The 21,682-nt window shown below is 40.4% G+C and overlaps 1 protein-coding gene across 1 annotated transcript in view; it reads left to right on the forward strand.

Annotated features, from left to right (window-relative positions):
- The first annotated feature begins 2,374 nt into the window (after positions 1 to 2,374).
- The window catches only part of grin2da (glutamate receptor, ionotropic, N-methyl D-aspartate 2D, a), a 254,280-nt gene continuing 234,972 nt past the window's right edge, over positions 2,375 to 21,682 (forward strand). Inside the window, exon 1 of the mRNA XM_060903952.1 lies at positions 2,375 to 2,893. Within this exon, the coding sequence (XP_060759935.1) occupies positions 2,375 to 2,893 (519 nt within the window). The remainder of the gene's footprint in view (positions 2,894 to 21,682) is intronic.

Genomic DNA, 21,682 nt, shown 5'->3' on the forward strand with positions numbered 1-21,682 from the left:
ACGAACCATCCTTGCTTGCAGCGACTGATCCTTTGGTACATGCTCCTTTCATAGCCAATCATGTTACCAGTTAACCAACCTGCTTATTGTGGAATTTTCCAAAATGGTGTTACTTGAATATCCTATAAACCTTTCAGTTTTATTTTGCCTCTGTTCCAACTTTTTTTTTGAGTGTGTTGCAGGCATCAAATTCTAACTTCATTCATCTTTGCAAAATACAATTAAGTTGGTCAGTAAAACTATTTAACATATTTTCTTTGTACTTTTGTCAGTTAAAGGTAGACTGCCTTTCAGATTTTTCAAGTTTAGGTCATAAAAGAATTTTCCCTGACTCCCAATTATTTTTGCTTAGTGGACCAAAAGCTACTGAATTCAAACCACAGACTTCCAATTTTATTAGTTTTTTTAATAGAACAATTAATGAATTTAGGGCCACGTAGCCCTAAATTCTCCACTATTTTTTTCTGCTTCACCATGACCCAGTCCAAGATACTATGTCATGCATCACGTGATGGGCTTTCCCCGTTCACGCAAGGCAATGTGGGATACAAATTTGAAACAGGAGAGGGAAATGGAGGACGTGAATGAAACATGAAAAACCAACTACAGTAATGGAAAGCAAGAAGAAAAGACATTATGCTGCGAAGGAAAGGAAACGCAGGACCAAAGTAATAAATATTGGCGATCAGCGAGCACCTCGGTGTGATCAGCTGTTCGTTTAGTGGCAGAATGATGTACTGTAACTATCAGTGCACAGTTCAAGACAAACCTGTAGATGGCAGTAATGCAATACTGGATGCCAGCTGCCGTAAAACCCAAGAGAAGAAGAAAAAAAAGACAAAGAAGGTAAACCTGCGCATGCGCACACGGACTTCCTCTGTCTGGTTGACTGCACGAAGCAAGCGATTTCATGCACATTATTTGCTAGGGAATCCCCTCAAATTAAATAACTTCCCAGCCACAGAATGGCTTGCTTTTTTTTTATTTTGTTTTTTTTGAGATATTACAGAAATAAACATATAACACAATGACCAAATTTCAGAGGGAACTAAATTTCACAGATTTTATGAAATCGAAAGGCTGTCTAACTTTAAATAAAGGTTCAGGTGAATGAGCAAATCACAGATCTTTGTTTTAATTGCATTTTGTAAAATATCCCAACTTTTCTGGAAATGGGGTTTGTACATTAATCAGATTTGGCAAGATGGTAATTGAATACATGCCTAGTATATGGACATACAGAGACTTATTCAAAGTTTTGTTAATCCCATAATTACAGGATGTTTTGTTTGCATCTCCTTCACTTTGACTGTCATATCTCATCATTTATGGCTTCACATGCATGCACTCTCTCTCTCTCTCTCACAGCCAATGGCCAGTACAACTGCTGTGTGCATGAATCAATCCCTTGTTCAGATACTGAGTGTATCCCACTGGTTGCATAATTTGTCAACAGCCTTCCACCCTGTGTATCAGGGGAAATGAACTGCTGCAGAACTACATGTATGGCAGAATGCAGACACTTTCATTTTACACTAGTGCTACTCATGAGTGGATCATTCACTTCTGTAGTGACCATTTATCCTATTTTGATTCTTTTGTTTGTCACAGTTGGTGTTGACTGGGGGGGGGGGGATCTTTGACAGTTGTTTGTAGAAAAGGCTCAAAAGAAAGTCCAACAAAATTTACTAGCAAAATAAATATAATCCAGCTCATTTAGCTAGTAAATAAAGTTAATATATAAAGCAAACTGAAAATATAGAGCACAACACAAAGGCAGCAGTAAGGTCAAAAAGCTGTGTGCTCCCAGTCAGCCACACCTCCTCCCAGTCTCCTTTCTATTTAAGGGCCCTTTGACCTGTAGAGGGTACATACTCACAAAAATAGGAATTTTATTAAAACAAATAAGCAAATGGCTCCTACAACTTCAATTAATTCAATTATTGGTATAGTAAATATAAGGTCAGAATATTTGTATTGAGCATCAGGTCATATACTGTAACCAATGAGTTCATTAGTCCAAAGAGATTATCATTTCTACACTGTGGTAGTTTAAACTTTCTCCAGTAGGACTAAGGGAAAACCATCATGTCATGTCATGGATATCCATATCCATTTATTAACTCATACAGATATTTCAGTAGTAAAATTAGCAGAATCACATCCCTATTAGTGTAAGATTGTCAATTTTGTAATTGTCTAATGCACATTTTATATATGCTCATCTTTTCAACTTTGTTGACATGATGGTCAATAAGCCTTATAACTAGTTTTCATCTACAGGATAAATAAAGCTCAATTTCTTCTTCTCTGTCTTTCTTCTCTTTCAAGGTTGTCTACCTGAACCAGACTTCACTATCTTCCACACCACATCATGGTGGTACAGTCTGCTATCTCACTCCTATTGGCCGTGCTGGCGTGCAGCGGGCCGGCCTGGTCGTCCCCCCCGCTACTGCTCCGCCCCCGGGAGCGAGAGAGGGACTCGGGCGGGGCTTCGGGTGGAGTCAACATTGCCGTGGTCCACTCGGGCTCCTCCCACCTCCCGGAGACGAGTGTAGGAGTAGGGGGCACCTTGGCGGCAGGTGCAGGCACAGCAGCAGGAACAGGAGTGGGTACAGGCTGGTCAGGGCATGTGGGTGAGAGTGTGATGACACCATGGGGCCCAGCCAATGTTATCTGGCTGGCAGTAAATGAGAGTAGCCCAGGGAGCCTGCTGATGCAGCTGTGTGAGCTGCTTGCCAGTACACCACTCCAAGGCCTTGTGTTCGAGCAGGAGAAGCCACCGCCACCTGAGCGTGCCCCACTGGCACCTGTACTTGAATTTGTCTCGGCACAAACCGGTGTGCCCATCATGGCCGTGGGAGGTGGAGCTGGGCTGGGCAGAGAGCCACAGGTAAGATATTACTGTACACCTGTTTATTATAAACATGCTATAGCAGAACAGAGATTCCTAAAATATCATAAAATAGTATGTTTCTCACTGCTGTTGAGGTTAATTTGATTTTATGGAGACTTTCAGAAAACTGTACTTGCTACACACAGATTTTGAATAATCCTTTTCACTGAAAACCCTTTCCCAATTCTTGATTTCTTCCAAATATGTTCTTTTGACATGCTGCTCTGAAATACAGTATATTATATTTCTTATGAGTGAATTCCTTTTTTTGTCAGGATTTTCAGTGAAAAGGATTATTCAAAATCTGTGTGTAGCAAGTACCTTTTTCATAATGTCTAAATGTTCACATAATTTTTGGCCATAGCGTTGTTCACATTGTCAGTTATAAAAGGCTAGTAGAATCATATTTAACAGGAAAAAAATGGAGGAACAGATTCATTTAAACAGATCCAATTAAAAACTGAGCCAAAATCTCCTTAGCACCAAACTAAGGGATAAAACCTGTCAACAGATTAGCAGAGCAGCTTCTTAGACAGACTTACCTACACATGTGACCTTACCACAGCATTCTTTTAGGTCTTTTTAAAGGTGTTTCACTCACCAGAGCCCAAACAATCCTCTTGACAAGTTCATGAACTCTCATAAGTGATTTCTTGACTGCAGAATTTTGGGTGCAAAGAACACAGGTGTACAATTTGCACAGAGTTGATGTTTATTTGGTGCACAGAAACAGAACCAACACACACTGCATGAAAGGTTCATAACATGGCCAACAGATAAGACAGGGAAATTATAGAGAAGGACCGATATCACACTAAAATATGCAAGAAGAGAAGGTCAAAGCAGTAAAAAAAAATTAAGCCTTCATATCAGTGTACAAGTTCACATCTTCAGTAACTTCAAATATGATTAAATCTATTCAACTTATACTGATTATTATACTGATCTCATTGCTCTGTTACACATATTCCACCCTAACTGCAGTTTTTTATCTTACATGGATGGTGTTTCCATGCTAATAATATTGCCTAATATGTAAATTAATGGAAAATTTTTATTTTTTAACATTGTGTCCTATCTTATATCCAGTTTTTTTGCAATCCATCTTATTCCTGCTTCCCATGATTCCTTGCATGAACTGGTATGTACATTTATTTTATCAGTAGAGGAAATGCAAGCACAAAGTAAAAATACTTCTTTACTTCTAATTACTGTAAATAAAACCTTAAGCAAAGACACTATGTGTTTGCATTTTAACATCTACAGTGTCTTGCAAAAGTATTCATCCCCTTTTGTGTTTGTCCTGTTTTGTTGCATTACAAGCTGGAATTAAAATGGATTTTTGGGGGGTTAGCACCATTTGATTTACACAACATGCCGACAACATTAAAGGTGAAAATTGTTGTTTTATTGTGACACAAACAGTAATTAAGATGAAAAAACAGAAATCTGGAGTGTGCCTAGGTATTCACCCCCCAAAGTCAATACTTTGTAGAGTCACCTTTTGCTGTAAATACAGCTGCAAATCTCTTGGGGTACGTCTCTATTAGCTTAGCACATCTAGTCACTGGGATTTTTGCCCATTCCTCAAGGCAAAATTGCTCCAACTCCTTCAAGTTAGATGGGTTGTGTTGGTATACAGCAATCTTCAAGTTAGGCTATTGATTCTCAATTAGATTGAGGTCTGGGCTTTGACTAGCCCATTCCAAGATATTTAAATATTTCCCCTTTAAACCACTCCAGTGTAGCTTTAGCAGTATGTTTAAGGTCATTGTCCTGCTGGAACATGAACCTTCATCCCAGTCTCAAACCTCTGGTTGACTCAAACAGGTTTTCCTCCAGAATTGCCCTGTATTTAGTACCATCCATCTTTCCTTCAGTCCTGACCAGCTTTCCTGTCCCTGCAGATGAAAAATATCCCCACAGTATGATGCTGCCACCACCATGCTTCACTGTAGGAATGGTGCTCTCAGGGTGTTGGGTTTGTGCCACACATGGTATTTCCTATGATGGCCCAAAATATCAATTTTAGTCTCATTTGACCAGAGAATTTTCTTCCATGTGTTTGGGGAGTCTGCCACATGCTGTTGGGCAAACTCCAAACGTGTTTTCTTATTTTTTTCTTAAAGCAATGGCTTTTTTCTGACTACTCTTCCATAAAGCCCCACTCTGTGGAGTGTACAGCTTAAAGTGGTCCTATGGACAGATACTCCCATCTCTGCTGTGGATCTTTGCAGCTCCTTCAGTGTCATCTTTGTTGCATCTCTGATTAATGCCCTCCTTGCCTGGTCTGTGAGTTTTGGTGGGCGGCCTTCTCTTGTCAGGTTTGTAGTGGTGCCATATTCTTCCCATTTTGCTGTAATGGATTTAATGGTGCTCCCTGGGATATTCAAAGTTTGGGATTTTTTTTTTTTATAACCCAACCCTGATCTATACTTCTCCACAACTTTGTCTCTGACCTGTTTGGAGTGCTTCTTGGTTTTCATGTTGCTTGCTTAGTAGTGTTGCAGAGTCAAGGTCCTTCCAGGACAAGTAGATTTATACAGACATCATGTGACAGATCATGTGACACTTTGATTGCACACAGGTGGATCTTAATCAACTAATTATTTGACTTATGAAGTGAACTGTTTGGACCAACTCTTATTGAGGGGTTTCATACGAAAAGAGGTGAATACCTTTGCTTACTCCAGATTTCTGTTTTTTTTCATCTTAATTATTGTTTGTGTCACAATCAAAAATAAAAATTGCACCTTTAAAGTGGTAGGCATGTTGTATAAATCAAATGGTGCTAACTCCCCCAAAATGCATTTTAATTCCAGCTTGTAATGTGACAAAAGAGGACAAACACCAAGGGGGATGAATATTTTTGCAAGACACTGTAAAACAAGTCATTCCGCATATACAGGCACTGAAATCTCCAGAAAGACCACTTTAATCCTCTAGAGGACTTGTCGTCTCTTCACCAGTGGCTCATTCCATGCCAAATCAACAAATATCTGACAAATTTATGCTCGACCATCTCAGATTTCAATGAAATTTGGAGGGCTCAGAGATACTATTAAAAGAAGTTAACCCCCAAAATTTGAGCTTCCTATCTCCAATAGTTTCAGAGATACAGGCATTTGAATTTTTCGATTTTTTTTTTTGCATTTTGCTCAAAACATACATATTTCAAAGTGTAATATAATCTTTATTATGCAAGACAGAAACCTAAAATTTTGCACAGAGAGACTCAATGTCTTGTACTACAAGCTTCAACTTAGAATTTCAATGGTCATTGTATATTAGATGGTGATTTTAACAAGGAAATTAAAAAGACAAATTTGCATTTTTTCCATTTTTAACTCATTCTGGAAGCTTGCCTGTGGCTGTAATGCTTAAACTAAGAATGTTATTCAAATCTACACAGAAATATCTACCAATTTCAGTTTTACCAAGTCTCCACTATTCCTAGTTTGTCTGTAATAGGGTTTTAAAATTCACCGATTTCTAAAACATGCCATTTTCAGTAGCAAGAAATCCAATGTGGGATAGCAGTTAGGAACTTGTAAATTTTTTTCAGTAATCCCCAAGACCCATATTTTCTATTTCCAAATTTTTGTTCTGTGTCTCTCAAGTATTTTTAAACTACAGGGGTTTAAAAAAAATCCATTTTTACCAAATTCGAATTTTTGATATATTTTCATATTACTGCTTTTTGAGGGTTAATAAATGCTTCAATAAGGCTCAAGTAGGTTAGGAGACATGTTTCTTCCTCAATTTTAAATAAAATTTCAATTAATGCTTAGTATTAATTATTTGTAAATTGATTTTAATCTAAGACTGTGTAACATTAGCAATCAGTGACCAGCTATTGTGTACCAGTCAACAGCCAGCCTTATCAATATCAACACAGCACAATAGGTGACCTTTGATACCAGAACAGGTGGCTCATATCTTATAGTTTTAGAGTCTGTAAACTGCATACTTGTTCAGATAACATTATATTGCTTGGATTATATTAAATACATTGTAATACAGAGCACTGAGAAAATTTACCAATGTTATTAACTGAATGTGTTTCTTTGCAAGGATTGGATATTTTGAATAGTTGACTAGGGAATTTAATTGTAGTTGCTTTCAATTTGAGATCAGTATAAATGAGTTTGTTCTTAGACATCTAGAAATGGCTGAACTTCCTCCCTGTTCTATAGGAATTGGACTAAAGAAAGATTCTGACTGCCATAAACTAACATACAACAGAAATTGTAAGTTAAATACACTCTCTCAGTAATAGTTTGGAGCAAATTTCATTAATTAATAAAATTTCATTTTAGAACGTAAAGTTTCTTCTACTCATTGCACCTTTGCTTTGCCATATGCAGCTTTCTGTTTGTGGCTATACTTGGCAATTTTCAGTGGAGAGCAACCAATTGACACAAGGCTTTTGTCAAGTGATTCAGCTACCTCACCAGTGTATGTTGGATCCACATCTACACACATGCTCTCTTGTTCTGATTCTGTAGAACCTGCTGAATCTGCTTGGCTTAAATGTTCTTTCACTCTCTGTGAACATTTAAAACACAATTTTTGTCCAGGTTTAATATTTTTATTTATCAGTTTTGAAAGTGAATCTGCTGTTTAAGGAAGAATTGAATGTAATTCTGTTTTAACTTTTTTCTTGTGCCTTTCATATGGATCACAACAACTTTTCTGTAGCTCTTCATATTTCATCAGAAACAGTTTCTCATGATGCAGACATACTGTGTCTGTGCTTGAAATGTTCTCAAGTTCAGTTCTCTGTTTAATTAATGAAATTTGCTCCAAACTATACTGAGAGAGTGTATTTAACTTACAATTTCTGTTGTATGTTAGTTTATGGCAGTCAGAATCTTTCTTTAGTCCAATTCCTATAGAACAGGGAGGAAGTTCAGCCATTTCTAGATGTCTAAGAACAAACTCATTTATACTGATCTCAAATTGAAAGCAACTACAATTAAATTCCCTAGTCAACTATTCAAAATATCCAATCCTTGCAAAGATTCAGTTAATAACATTGGTAAATTTTCTCAGTGCTCTGTATTACAATGTATTTAATATAATCCAAGCAATATAGCATATAATGTTATCTGAACAAGTATGCAGTTTACAGACTCTAAAACTATAAGATATGAGCCACCTGTTCTGGTATCAAAGGTCACCTATTGTGCTGTGTTGATATTGATAAGGCTGGCTGTTGACTGGTACACAATAGCTGGTCATTGATTGCTAATGTTACACAGTCTTAGATTAAAATCAATTTACAAATAATTAATACTGAGCATTAATTGAAATTTTATTTAAAATTGAGGAAGAAACATGTCTCCTAACCTACTTGAGCCTTATTGAAGGTTATTAAAATGTATTAACCCTCAAATATCAGTAATATGAAAATATATCAAAAATTCGAATTTGGTGAAAATGGATTTTTTAAACCCCTGTAGTTTAAAAATACTTGAGAGACACAGAACAAAAATTTGGAAATATAAAATATTGGTCTTGGGGATTACTGAAAAAAATTTACAAGTTCCTAACTGCTATCCCACATTGGATTTCTTGCTACTGAAAATGACATGTTTTAGAAATCGGCGAATTTCAAAACCCTATTACAGACAAACTAGGAATAGTGGAGACTTGGTAAAACTGATTTTGCTAGATATTTCTGTCTAGATTTGAATAACATTCTTAGTTTAAGCATTACTCCCACAGGCAAGCTTCCAGAATGAGTTAAAAATGCAAAAAATGCAATTTGTCTTTTTAATTTCCTTGTTAAAATCACCATCTAATATACAATGACCATTGAAATTCTAAGTTGAAGCTTGTAGTACAAGACATTGAGTCTCTCTGTGCAAAATTTTAGGTTTCTATCTTGCATAATAAAGATTATATTGCACTTTGAAATATGTATGTTTTGAGCAAAAAACAAAAAAATTGAAAAATTCAAATGCCTGTATCTCTGAAACTATTGGTGATAGGAAGCTCAAATTTTGGGGATTAACTTCTTTTAATAGTATCTCTGAGCCCTCCAAATTTCATTGAAATCTGAGATGGTCGAGCATAACCTCTTGTTGATTTGGCATGGAATGACCCCAGTGGCCTCTCATAGCCTTGCTTTGGCAAATAAATGAAATGATCACACATACAGAATTTTTGGAGGTGTTCTTTAAGTTTAGATTCTTCAGCCATGTTTGTCCTCTTTTTGTAGATGATGAAAATTTTACTGAGTTAATCGCTGATAGATACATTCCTGTTGTAAATGCCTGGTTGTTAGTCAGCTCTCTCAGAACTCTCTAATGACATTTTCACAATCCACCCAGTTATACCGTACTACAATATGTATTAAAAGCTAACAAGGAAAACAAACTAAGTAAATAATAGTAATTTAACAAAAGCACGCTCCATGTGACATCAGCTATTATGGTTAGCACTGTTGCCTCACAGCAAGATGGTTCTGGGTTCGAGCCCAGTGGCAAACGGGGGCCTTTCTGTGTGGAATTTGCATGTTCTCCCCGTGTGTGCGTGGGGTTCCTCTGGGTGCTCCGGTTTCCCCCACACTTCAAAGACATGTGGTTAGGTTAACATGGGGCAGCCATGGTCTGAGGTTAGGCTGAAGTGCCCTTGAGCAAGGGCACCTAACCCACTACTGCTCCCTGGGTGCTGTAGCATAGCTGCCCACTGCTCTGGGTATGTGTGTGTGCTCATTGCTCACTTGTGTGTGCATGTTTGTGTTCACTGCTTCAGATGGGTTAAATGCAGAGGTTAAATTTCACTGTGTGCTTAAGTCTGTGTTTGAGTGTACGTGTGACAAAGGCTTCTTGGCTTCTTCTTGGCTTATGGTCACTTCTGCTAGATAGAGCAAGTCTTGTGCACAACAATTTCTCAAGCATTAGCTTCAAGAATAAGGTGGATACATGTACTCACTAGCCACTTTAATAGGAACTTGTTCTTGATTCTAAGATTCCTTTTCTTGGCTGCAGGAGTGAAAGCCAATGTGGCAGTGGCGGCTCCTGAATTTTTTTTCAGGGGGGGCAATTTTCCCCCGTTATGTCTACACGGACCGTAAATGTCCACAGGACTGAAGTAAATTGACCTAGGTAGCAAATCAATTGGCCGAACTTGTTTTTGCCTGGTAAATTCAGATATCAATATAGACAATATCTCTTCTCTCCACTAGGTGTCAACACTAAACAAGTTAAAGGTGGCAAACTAAGGTAGCCTAGTAAACTAGACCCACCCGCCTAGCGGCCAAAAATATTTTTGCCAACAAGTGGCAAAAATTCACATTTAGTCTGGCTTGCCAGGCTAAAACTAAGGAAGATTCATTGTGAAGCCTTCAAAGCAAAACATTTGGCATCACAATCAATTAATATTACATTACTCATTTATTTTCTCATATTATTCCAGTATTCTATAATAAGTAGACACAAATTCTTAATTATAAACATATTCTAATTTCTTCAATTCTAAAGAATGCAATTAAAGTGGCAGGAAATAAATCCAAAAGTGTTTATTTAAGTTTTGAAAAAGATGAAGAAAAGCATAACCATCAAACAAACGTGCAGCTTAATTATGTGTTTTTTTTTATATGGAATTGCACCATTTTAACAACAAATAATAATTCTAAATAAATTCTGCAGTTTTTTTCCCAAGAATTCCTCCAGAAAGCCATGCCTTAAAAGGAAATTTAAAGTATTACAAGCATGTCAATGAACACAAAAGGCTTTAGTTATTTAGCTATATACACACAAGGTTACACAAGGTTTTGTAGTCAGTGCAACTTGGCTTAACAAGTTGGAAAAAAGGTAAGGTGCTGCTGGCTCCAATGAACACATACTGTACAATATATAAAAACTGAAAATATGCTTAATTTACACCAAGTCAGAGAGAACTTGAGGTTACTGAAATATTCCAAGCATGGCAATGTTAAACTGCCATTGGTAAAACAAAAACATGGCAATGTTAAACTGCCATTGGTAACACACACACACACACACACACACACACACACAAAAACAACAACTTTTGCCTAGTAAATTCAAATATCAGATATCACTGTACCGTCTGCTGTGCTACTTCCAGGGTGGAAGAGAACGCAAGGGTAGCAAAAAAGAGCATTGACTACATCACAGCCAGCTAGCCAAGTTTTCCGGTGGTACCAGTTCTTGTTAAAACCTCTTGAGTAGGTCTTCTCCCCCTTCGTAGACACTTGCTTGATGTTTAAATTCGGTCTAGGAGGTCCTAGCTGTTTGATTGCCGTTTTCTCCTCATTGGTACGACGACTAAAGGGAACTTCTTTCAGAGACGCTATCGTATTGTTGCACTCAACACTCGCCGCCATCTTCATAGAATGTTCACACATTTCCCGCGCAAGTTGCGTTTTTCAGCCCAGTTCAAAACCCGCCAAAATGCACTTAAAACCAATCTGGCAACACTTGCGCGGCGCAACAGGCGTATGACGTAAGCACGCTGCTTGTGCGAGCACATAAAACCTAATAGAAAATGCATTGGGAGCAGGATTTTCTAAAAAAACGTACGTACCATTAGTGTCAATGGGAGATTTTGGGGCAAATCTGAACCTGACAGAAATCGCCCCAAAAGGGCGTGGCTACACCAGGCGCGACCTTAGCCTGATTGGACAATGACATTACTGTTGGTAGTAGGAGTAGATAAAAAAAACCCCTCCCTCCCTGTTTGGGAGTGCGTCGCCCAAATCGCCCCTATTAACGAGCCGCCAGTGCAATGTGGTCTTCTGCTGTTGCAAGCTGAGATGCTTTTCTGCTCACCACAGTTGTAAAGAGTTGCTATGAGTTACTATATCTTTCCTGGCAGCTTGAACCAATCTGGCCATTTTCCTCTGACCTCTCTTATCAACAAGGCATTTCCATGCACAGAACTGTCGCTCACTCGATGTTTTTTGTTTTTCACACCATTCTGTGTAAATTCTAGAGACTGTTGTGTGTGAAAACCCCAGGATGTCAGCAGTTTCTGAAATACTCAAACCATTCCATCTGGCACCAACACCCATGCCACAGTGAAAGTGACAGAGATCACAATTTTTCCCATTCTGATGTTTGAAGTGAACATTAACTGAAGCTCTTGATTTGTATCTGCATGATTTTATGCATTGTGCTGCTGTCCAGGGATCGGCTGATTAGAGAACTGTATCAAACAGCAAGTGTATTGCTGTTCCTAATAAAGTGGCCAGTGACCATAAGTGAAACAAATTTCACATATTACTGTTAATATAAATTGTGGAAGTAATTTCTTTGCTTTATCAGCAATGGTTGAATGACTGATTGAATGAATGAGTTAATGAATGAATGAATTCATTCATTCATTCATTCATTAAAATTAATTAATTATAAATGACAGTTTTTGAATAGGGGCGGCACAGTGGTGTAGTGGTTAGCGCTGTCGCCTCACAGCAAGAAGTTCCGGGTTCAAGCCCTGTGGCCGGCGAGGGCCTTTCTGTGTGGAGTTTGCATGTTCTTCCCGTGTCCGCGTGGGTTTCCTCCGGGTGCTCCGGTTTCCCCCACAGTCCAAAGACATGCAGGTTAGGTTAACTGGTGACTCTAAATTGACTGTAGGTGTGAGTGTGAATGGTTGTCTGTGTCTATGTGTCAGCCCTGCGATGACCTGGCGACTTGTCCAGGGTGTACCCCGCCTTTCGCCCGTAGTCAGCTGGGATAGGCTCCAGCTTGCCTGCGACCCTGTAGAACAGGATAAAGTGGCTAGAGATAATGAGATGAGATGAGTTTTTGAATATGCAAGAGACAAAGGCAACTGAACTTGGAGAGTGACAGGAAAAATGTGAGGGAAAGATGGAACAGGATGGTAATAAAGAAATAACAGGATGGTAGTTTCTAAGTGACAGTCTGCAAAGTGAAAGGTTCCTTGAAGGTTTCATATACCGTACCCTTTTTCCACAAGTTGACGCAGGTGCAATATCTGTAACATGCTTTGTTGAAAACACAAGGATAAAGTACACAGCCTCCTTCTCACCCCATCTAAAGAGCCCTGATCGTACTTTGAGTGTCTGTTCCTTTAAATGAAAATGGGCCACTGTTCATATCACCCACTCTTCTGCATCCTTCCTCATGAATATTCATTTACAAGGGCAGTTCTCAGATACTCAGATGGGGGGGGCATAATTTGTAATTTGAATGACATAGAAAGGGAGCCAGATCTGAACTGCTTGTTGGAGCCAAGTGGCAACTTCCACTCCTGAAAAATGAAGCCAATGCAGAAGTGCTAAAATGTGCAGTTCATCGAATGGCCACTTGTGGGTCAGTAGACACTCCAGATACCCAAATATACAGGGTTAGTCAAAATTATGTTAACACAAATGGATTATTTTTATTATTATTATTATTTTTATTATTCTTTAAATGGTACTGTTGCTCGCTGGTTTTTGTGTGTTGAACATGATGGCGAACAGGTTGAGACCATTCTGTAACTCATCTTGTACATATGATGTACCGGTATAACCCCAATTCCAAAAAAGTTGGGATGCTGTGTAAACTGTAAATAAAGACAGAATGCGGTAATTTACAAATCATGGAAATGCTATATTTAATTGAAAATAGTACAAAGACAACATATCATATATTTAAACTGAGAAATTTTATTGTTTTTTGAGAAATATATGCTCATTTTGAATTTGATGTCAGCAACATCTTTCAGAAAAGTTGGGACAGGGGCATGTTTACCGCTGTGTTGCATCATCTCTACTGTTAACAACACTCTGTAAACATTTGGGAACTGAGGAGACCAGCTGCTGTAGTTTTGAAAGAGAAATGTTGTCCCATTCTTGCCTGATATACAATTTCAGATGCTCAACAGTTCGGGGTCTCCTTTGTCATACTTTGCGCTTCATAATGCGCCAAATGTTTTAAAAGGGAGACAGGTCTGGACTGCAGCAAGCCAGTTTAGCACCCGTACTCTTTTACTACAGAGCCATGTAGTTTTAATATGCACAGAAAGCGGTTTGGCGTTGTCTTGCTGAAAGAAGGAAGGCCTTCCCTGAAAAAGATTTTGTCTGGATGGCAGCATGTTGCTCTGAAACGTGTTTATATCATTCAGCATTAATGATGCCTTCCCAGATGTACAAACTCCCCATGTCATGTGCACTAATGCCCCCTCATACCATCACAGATGCTGCTTTTGAGCTGTGCACTGATAACAAGCCGGATGGTCCCTCTCCTCTTTAGCCTGGAGGACGTGGGGGCCATGATTTCTAAAAAGAATTTCTACTTTTGATTCATTAGACAGTTTTCCACTTCACCTCAGTCCATCGTAAAAGAGCTCGGGCCCAGAGAAGGGGGCGGGGTTTCTGGATATTGTTGATATCTGTGTGGCAGTGGGGGTGTGGTCAGGCGCCGGTCTGTGACAGTAGGGCGGAGTCAGGGAAGGTAAGTACCCAATGCCTCGTATTGATGAGTTGCTCGATCGACTAGGCACTGCTCGCTTTTATTCGACACTGGATTTAACGAAGGGATACTGGCAGATCCCCTTGACTCCACTATCCCGAGAAAAAATGGCCTTTTCCACACCGTTCGGTTTACACCAATTCGTCACACTTCCGTTCGGGCTGTTCGGGGCGCCCGCTACGTTTCAGCGGCCGATGGGCAGTGTCCTCCACCCCCACGCCACCTATGCGGCTGCCTACCTCGACGACATAATCATCTATAGTAATGACTGGCCGAGGCATCTCGAACATCTGAGGGCCGTCCTTAGGTTGCTGAGGCGAGCGGGTCTCACAGCCAACTCAAAAAAGTGTGCCATTGGGCGGGTGGAAGTACGGTATCTGGGCTTCCGCTTGGGCAACGGGCAGGTGTGTCCCCAAATTAACAAGACCGCAGCAATTGCAGCCTGCCCAAGGCCCAAGACCAAAAAGGGGGTGAGACAGTTCCTGGGGCTGGCTGGCTATTATCATAGGTTTATACCTAATTATTCGGACGTCACCAGCACGGGCAATTGCTCTAAGACAACGAGGGTGGCTCAGCCTCCTCTAAAAATGATGAACATCGTGTAGGATGAATTGCGCTAGGCTTATGTTATAGCCGACCTTATAACATTGCTATTTCAGATCCAGAATCATAGAAATATATGTGCTCAACCCAACTACAGTGCGAAATCATTCCGTTATAACTTTCCCCAGTTCGCCTAATGTGTGCGTGAGTTTTTCCCCCTTGTGACAGCGCGATGCAGCCCAGCCTCAGTGGATTGGGAGCTATGTGCTTGTCAATCTCAAAATGCAAGATGATGATTGGACAAATACTGCGAAAATGCCCGCCCACGGAGTCTCACGGACTCCCAGCCTCAATGGACTTCAACGGCATTTGGGAGCTATGCGCTTTTCAATCTCAAAATGCAAGATGGTTATTGGACAAATACTGCGAAAACGCCCGCCCACGGACTCCCAGCCTCACATGGGAGGGACATGGCAGTTTCTGCGAGGAGACTGGTGATTGGTGAAAGCGGCCGGATATTTTCTTTGATTGACAGCTCGTTTCAACTATAGACAGGCAGCGGACAGTGTTGCCAGATTGGGCGATTTCCCGCCCAATTGGGCGGTTTTAAGTGCATTTTGGTGGGTTTTGAACATATTTTGGGCTGGATAACGTCAGCAGTATCTGGCAACATCAGTTCAGTCCCATGCGGATTCGCAAGTGCTGTGGTGTATTGTAAGAGATAGGCTTACATTTCGATTTCATTCATTACATACGGTTTGTACCAGCTTTTTTAGTTTGTATATATTTTCATTGTAAATAAAGTGTAAATATAGTGTTGTCAAGTTTGCTATCTTAGTTCCAGAAATTTTGTTTATTTGAGTGACTGAACTTGAACTTGAGGGGGCTAGTCAGCTAGCAAGAAAGCTGCGCATGGATGCCAAGCATTGCTGATTTAATTTTGGCAAAGCCATTTGCCAGTCTTCCTTTCGAGGAAAAATTTAAAATTAAAGAGCAGGGTAGACCAACGCCTCAAATTGACTTGGTGAAAAAGGTAGGGAATAATACTCGTTCCTTTCAGCTCTCCTGGTACGAGAAAGTGAATTGGCTAACAGCAAGTGACCCACATCAACAACAGTAAATAGGCTACTTTAGTAATATGTCATGGATGGACCAAAAAAATAGAATCTATTAAAAATGCTTATGCTGAGTATATTATATTGGAATATATGTTTTTCTGGATATGAATTAAACACCGCTACAATTTGGAAAACATTTTTAAACAAAAACACAGCCGAGGTCAATTTTTAAACAACATGCCACAATTTTAAAATATAAAATGTTAAAATATACCCCCCCAACACCACCATCATGTATATTGGACAGTAGGCTAATGGGCCAAAAGAACCTGTTATTTCACAGTTTGTGATGCTGCCAACAATCAGCCAGATCAGAGGCAAGAGTATGGGCAAAATTGATGTGTTTTTTCTTTTAAAATCTGGAAATATCGTAACTGACCAGCCTCCCCTGTTTGAAAGACTACCAGCCGCCACTGGTCACCAGCCCGCTGACTGATCTCACTAAAAAGGGAGCACCAGATCCGGTCCAGTGGACGGAGCAATGCCAGTGGGCTTTTTCTGAGGTAAAGGCCGCACTGTGTGGGGGGCCACTTTTACACTCCCCTGACTTTTCTCTCCCCTTTATGTTACAGACGGATGCGTCAGACAGAGGGCTGGGGGCTGTTTTGTCCCAGGAGGGGGAGGGGGAGGACCGCCCAGTCCTATACATCAGTAGAAAGCTGTCGGTGCGTGAGGGGTGCTACAGCACAATAGAAAAAGAGTGTCTGGGAATCAAGTGGGAGGTCCTCGCCCTCCGTTACTACCTGCTGGGGTGCCCTTTCACCCTCTGTTCAGACCACGCGCCCCTCCAGTGGCTCCACCGCATGAAGGATGCCAACGCGTGGATCACCCGTTGGTATCTGGCACTCCAACCCTTTAATTTCAAGGTGGTCCACAGGCCGGGGGCGCAGATGGTCGTGGCGGACTTCCTCTCCCGTCAAGGGGGGGGAGAGTCGGCTGCAGGCCGGACGGCCGGACGGCCGCCCAGCCTGAGTCGGGCGGTGGGGGTATGTGGCAGTGGGGGCATGGTCAAGCACCAGTCTGTGACAGGAGGGCGGAGTCAGGGAAGGTAAGTGGCAGAATCACTACACCTGATGTCAGTTAACCTGTGTTTGTGTGTGTCTTCCCAGTGACCGCGCCCTACTTAAGGAGGGAGAGCGTAGAGCAGAAGAGCTCATCCCCGAACCAGACGCCGGTCGTGTGTGTGTCTGTATAGTTTATGAGTTGTTCACTGAAAAGTGTGGCAATAAAACCCCTGGTTACAAACCTGATCTCTGTCCTGCTGTCCTCTGTGCTCCACCCACCCATACAAACTGTTACAATCTGGTTTTAACTTGCATTTGTGGATGCAGTAATGAACTGTTTTCACAGATGATGGTTTTCTGAAGTGTTCCTGAGCCCATACAGTGATTTCCACTACAGACACGTGTCTGCTTTTAATGCAGTGTCTCCTGAGGGCCTGAAGATCACAGGCATCCAATGTCAGTTTTCAGCCTTGTCTCTTGCATACAGAGATTTCTCCAGATTCTCTGAATCTTTTAATGATATTATGGACCATAGATGATGTGATCCCCAAATTCTTTGCAGTTTTACATTGAGGAACGTTATTCTTAAATTGTTGCACTCTTTGCCCATGCAGTCTTTTACAGAGTGGTGAACCCCTCCCCATCTTTACTTCTGAGAGACTCCGCCTCTCTAGGATGCTCTTTTTATACACAATCATCTTACTGACCTGTTGACAATTAACCAAATTAGTTTTTTAGCATTACACAACTTTTTCAGTCTTTTGTTGCCCCTGTCCCAACTTTTCTGAAACATGTTGCTGACATCAAATTCAAAATGAGCAGAAATTTTTGGAACAACAATAAAATTTCTCAGTTCCAACATGTGATATGTTGTCTTTGTACTATTTTCAATGAAATGTAGGGTTTCCATGATTTGCAAATCTTCTCATTCTGTTTTTATTTAGATTTTACACCGTGTCCCAACTTTTTTGGAATTGGGGTTGTATACATACTGTCCTTCCAGTGGATGTGCAATGCTCCAGTGCTTAATTCTTGCTCTCTGTCTGTTAGTAAGTGCAGGGTATTTTTTCAGTTATTATGGTGGAATATGTTGTAACGTAAAGGCACAATTATTCACTGTATAGAGCCGTACATAGCTGCACATAGGCAGGACGTTGTGATTTGTCAGATAAAGATATTATTCAGCATGGCCTAATTTGGAAGCACTCCTGAATAAATCCTGTATAATTCATCATTGGACCCAGTGGCAGTTTGTTTGCTACCGGGTGCCCTTTTTATTTCATAATTTATATATTCATGATTTCAGCCAAACTGAGACTTCCAGTGAAATGGAAATACGGTATGATTCTATTGATCTGGCTCTTTTATCTCTACTTCTTAATCAATAAATTTCACTCATACATTAACCATGTATTACAATTTCAGCTTTAATGAACAGTCTAGAGTATTCTGTTGTGAATTAGCAGATGTGAAGGTTACTCAAGCTTGAGTGGGGCATCTCTCTTGAGGTTTACTCTGACTCTTTATAATGCTGCCAAATGAAGCATGGAGGAGTTGTTTAATTGGGTTAATTAGGGCAATAATTAATTACATGATGCAGTTAAATACTTTTGTGGCTATGATTTTACTGTATTAAACCGGCATGATAACGGAACAGAAGGGAATAAGTTGAAGTTATGGGGCATAAAGTTTCACTGTCACACTTTCAAAATAAGATACATCAGGGCCTTGCCTTTAAATTAGATTATTGGCTCAGCCTTTTGGCTGAAGCCTATACAGTAGAGACACCTGTCTGTATGTGTATGTTTAACTGAGTTCAAGCGTGTTTAAGAATATAATTGGTGTGCCAGCCTCAGGTAGCGATTCCACAGTTGCAGTGTGGCGCCACTTTTTCCTGACTATGTAAGCACCACGTTACATAACCTTAGCTCAAGCTGTAATCCTAAGTGGCTGAGTGATCGAGAGTGCTGTCCAAGAAAGGTGTGGGTTTTGCAATGTTAGTTAGAGTCCTGGAGTTGACATAAAAGGCTGAGTACAGCCCTGCACAAGTCTCTAGTTAAAGCCTATAGTAATCTTTTAAATATGAGTACTGTATATTATTTTCCCCATCAGTTAACATTCATATAACTTGTCACATTCATTCATTTTCAGTAACAATTTCATCATGATCAGGGCATGGTTGCTTCACTTACCAGTAATTTACTGTTACTGGTAAATTTACATTTGAAATAATCATTTCACAAATTTCAGTAGTTAACAATGCTTTAGCTGCTTTTTCACGATACTTTGAATAGTGCCTTTAAGAGTTTGCTCTTTCATCTGCCATTTAAGACTAAGCTGGCAGCTCATGGGTATGACGTAAGTCAAACACTAACAGTGGAAGAGCTCTCCCTCTGACCAGTGACCAGCCACACCACTTATCTGAGTTATCTAACCAAGTTTGTGAAGATGCTATGGACTCAGCAACTGCTGAATGAACTAGTGACAATATATGTCTGAAACTTGTCGAGAAACAAGGCTCTCTGAGTGAGATATGGCAATATTTTGCTTTTAGGGCAAGTGATAGTGGAGAGGTGGAGTCCCCTTCTACACCTGTGTACACACAGTGCATCAAGTCATGTGTGGCAGGAGGAGGAAATACGTCTAACCTGATGAAACATTAGATACAAGTCAAGATCATTTGTATAGTGCTTTTAACAATAAACAATGTCACAAAGCAGCTTTACAGAATTTGAATGACGTAAAACATGAGCTAATTTTATCCCTAATCTATTCCCAATGAGCAAGCCTGTGGCGACGGTGGCAAGGAAAAACTCCCCCAGACGACATGAGGAAGAAACCTTGAGAGGAACGAGACCCAAAAGGGAACCCACCCCCATTTGGGCAACAACAGACAACATGACTATAACATTTACAATTTTAACATGAAGTCAGTTTCGTTGATGTTATTTCTCTTCATTGATGGAAACTTGAATGCAAAACTGTTCATGACAACTGCAGTCCTAAAGTTAGCAAGTCAACCATAGTCCTCAGCCATAAAAGCATTACTGTAAGAGTCCAGAGCGTCCTCCAAGTGTGACTTTCAACTGTCCACATGGGGCTGTCCTCCACAGGAGTGATGCGATGAGACTCCAACCAGACACAGGGCACCAGGATGGATCAGGCAGGTCTGAGGAGCAGAAGAGATCAGCATCTCGATCCCAGGACCGACATGTAACTCAGAGGGACAGATTGGGGGTTGGGGGGAAGAGAGAGAAAACACAGGTTGTTAGGTATGCCCAGTGTCACCTGAATAAGTAGGAACAGTATACATATTGCACTGAGTACAAGCAGGGACTCCGGCAAAACTAACTATAACAGCATAACTAAAAGGGGAGAGCCAGAAGGTAACACAGGCATGAGGGAGCCCCAGGACATAAAGCAGCCAGCCACTACACTGTAAACAAACTCGAGTGAGCAAGCGAGTGGGGGACTGACAGCATCCATACATCCCAGTTTACCAAAACACTCTACTCCTGAGGACCCTCCAGATCTACTCCTTAACCTCATAAACACCATTTACAAAAGGCTTGACTAAACAGATATGTTTTCAGCCTAGACTTAAATGCTGGGACTGTGTCTGATTCCTGAACACTACTTGGAAGGCTGTTCCATAACTGTGGGGCTTTGTAAGAAAAGGCTCTGCCTCCTGATGGCTTCACTATATGAGGTACCAGCAGATAGCCTGCACCTTTTGATCTAAGTAGGCGTGGTGGGTCATAGAGGACCAGAAGTTCACTCAGGTACTGTGGTGTGAGACCATTCAGTGCTTTAAAGGTCAATCGTAGTATTTTATAATCAATACGAAATTTGATTGGGAGCCAATGCAGTGTGGATAAGACAGGGGTGATGTGGTCATATTTTCTAGTTCTAGTAAGGACTCTTGCTGCTGCATTTTGAACTAACTGGAGCTTGCTTATGCACTTATTGGAACATCCAGACAGTAAGGTATTACAATAATCCAACCTGGAGGTAACAAAAGCATGAACTAGCTTTTCCGCGTCATGTAGTGACATTAAATTTCTTATCTTAGCAATATTTCTGAGATGAAAGAAAGCTATCCGGGTGATGTTATCAATGTGAGTTTCAAATGAAAGACTGGGGTCAATAATCACTCAGGTCTTTTACTGCTGCACGTGAACAAACAGAAAGGCCATCCAGAGTTACTGTGTAATCAGAAAACTTACTTCTAGCTGCATGTGGTCCGAGTACAAGTACTTCAGTCTTGTCAGAGTTAAGCAGAAGGAAGTTAATAAGCATCCAGTGTCTAATGTCCTTCACACATTCCTCAATTCTATTAAGCTGGTGTCTCTCATCAGGTTTTGCAGAAACATACAATTGTGTGTCTTCAGCATAATAGTGGCAACTAATACAATGTTTACAAATAATATCACCCAGAGGTAACATATATAAAGAAAAAAGCAGTGGCCCCAAGACAGAACCTTGTGGACCACCAAACTTTACCTCAGTATGTCTAGAAAAATCACCATTTACATCAACGTACTGATAGCGATCAGTTAAATAAGACCTGAGCCAGGAGAGGGCTGTTCCCTTAACTCCCACAACATTTTCTAGTCTATCCAGAAGAATGGAATGATCAATGGTCTCAAATGCTGCACTAAGGTCAAGCAA

Source organism: Neoarius graeffei, chromosome 22, assembly GCF_027579695.1.
Source record: "Neoarius graeffei isolate fNeoGra1 chromosome 22, fNeoGra1.pri, whole genome shotgun sequence".
Classification (NCBI taxonomy): domain Eukaryota; kingdom Metazoa; phylum Chordata; class Actinopteri; order Siluriformes; family Ariidae; genus Neoarius; species Neoarius graeffei.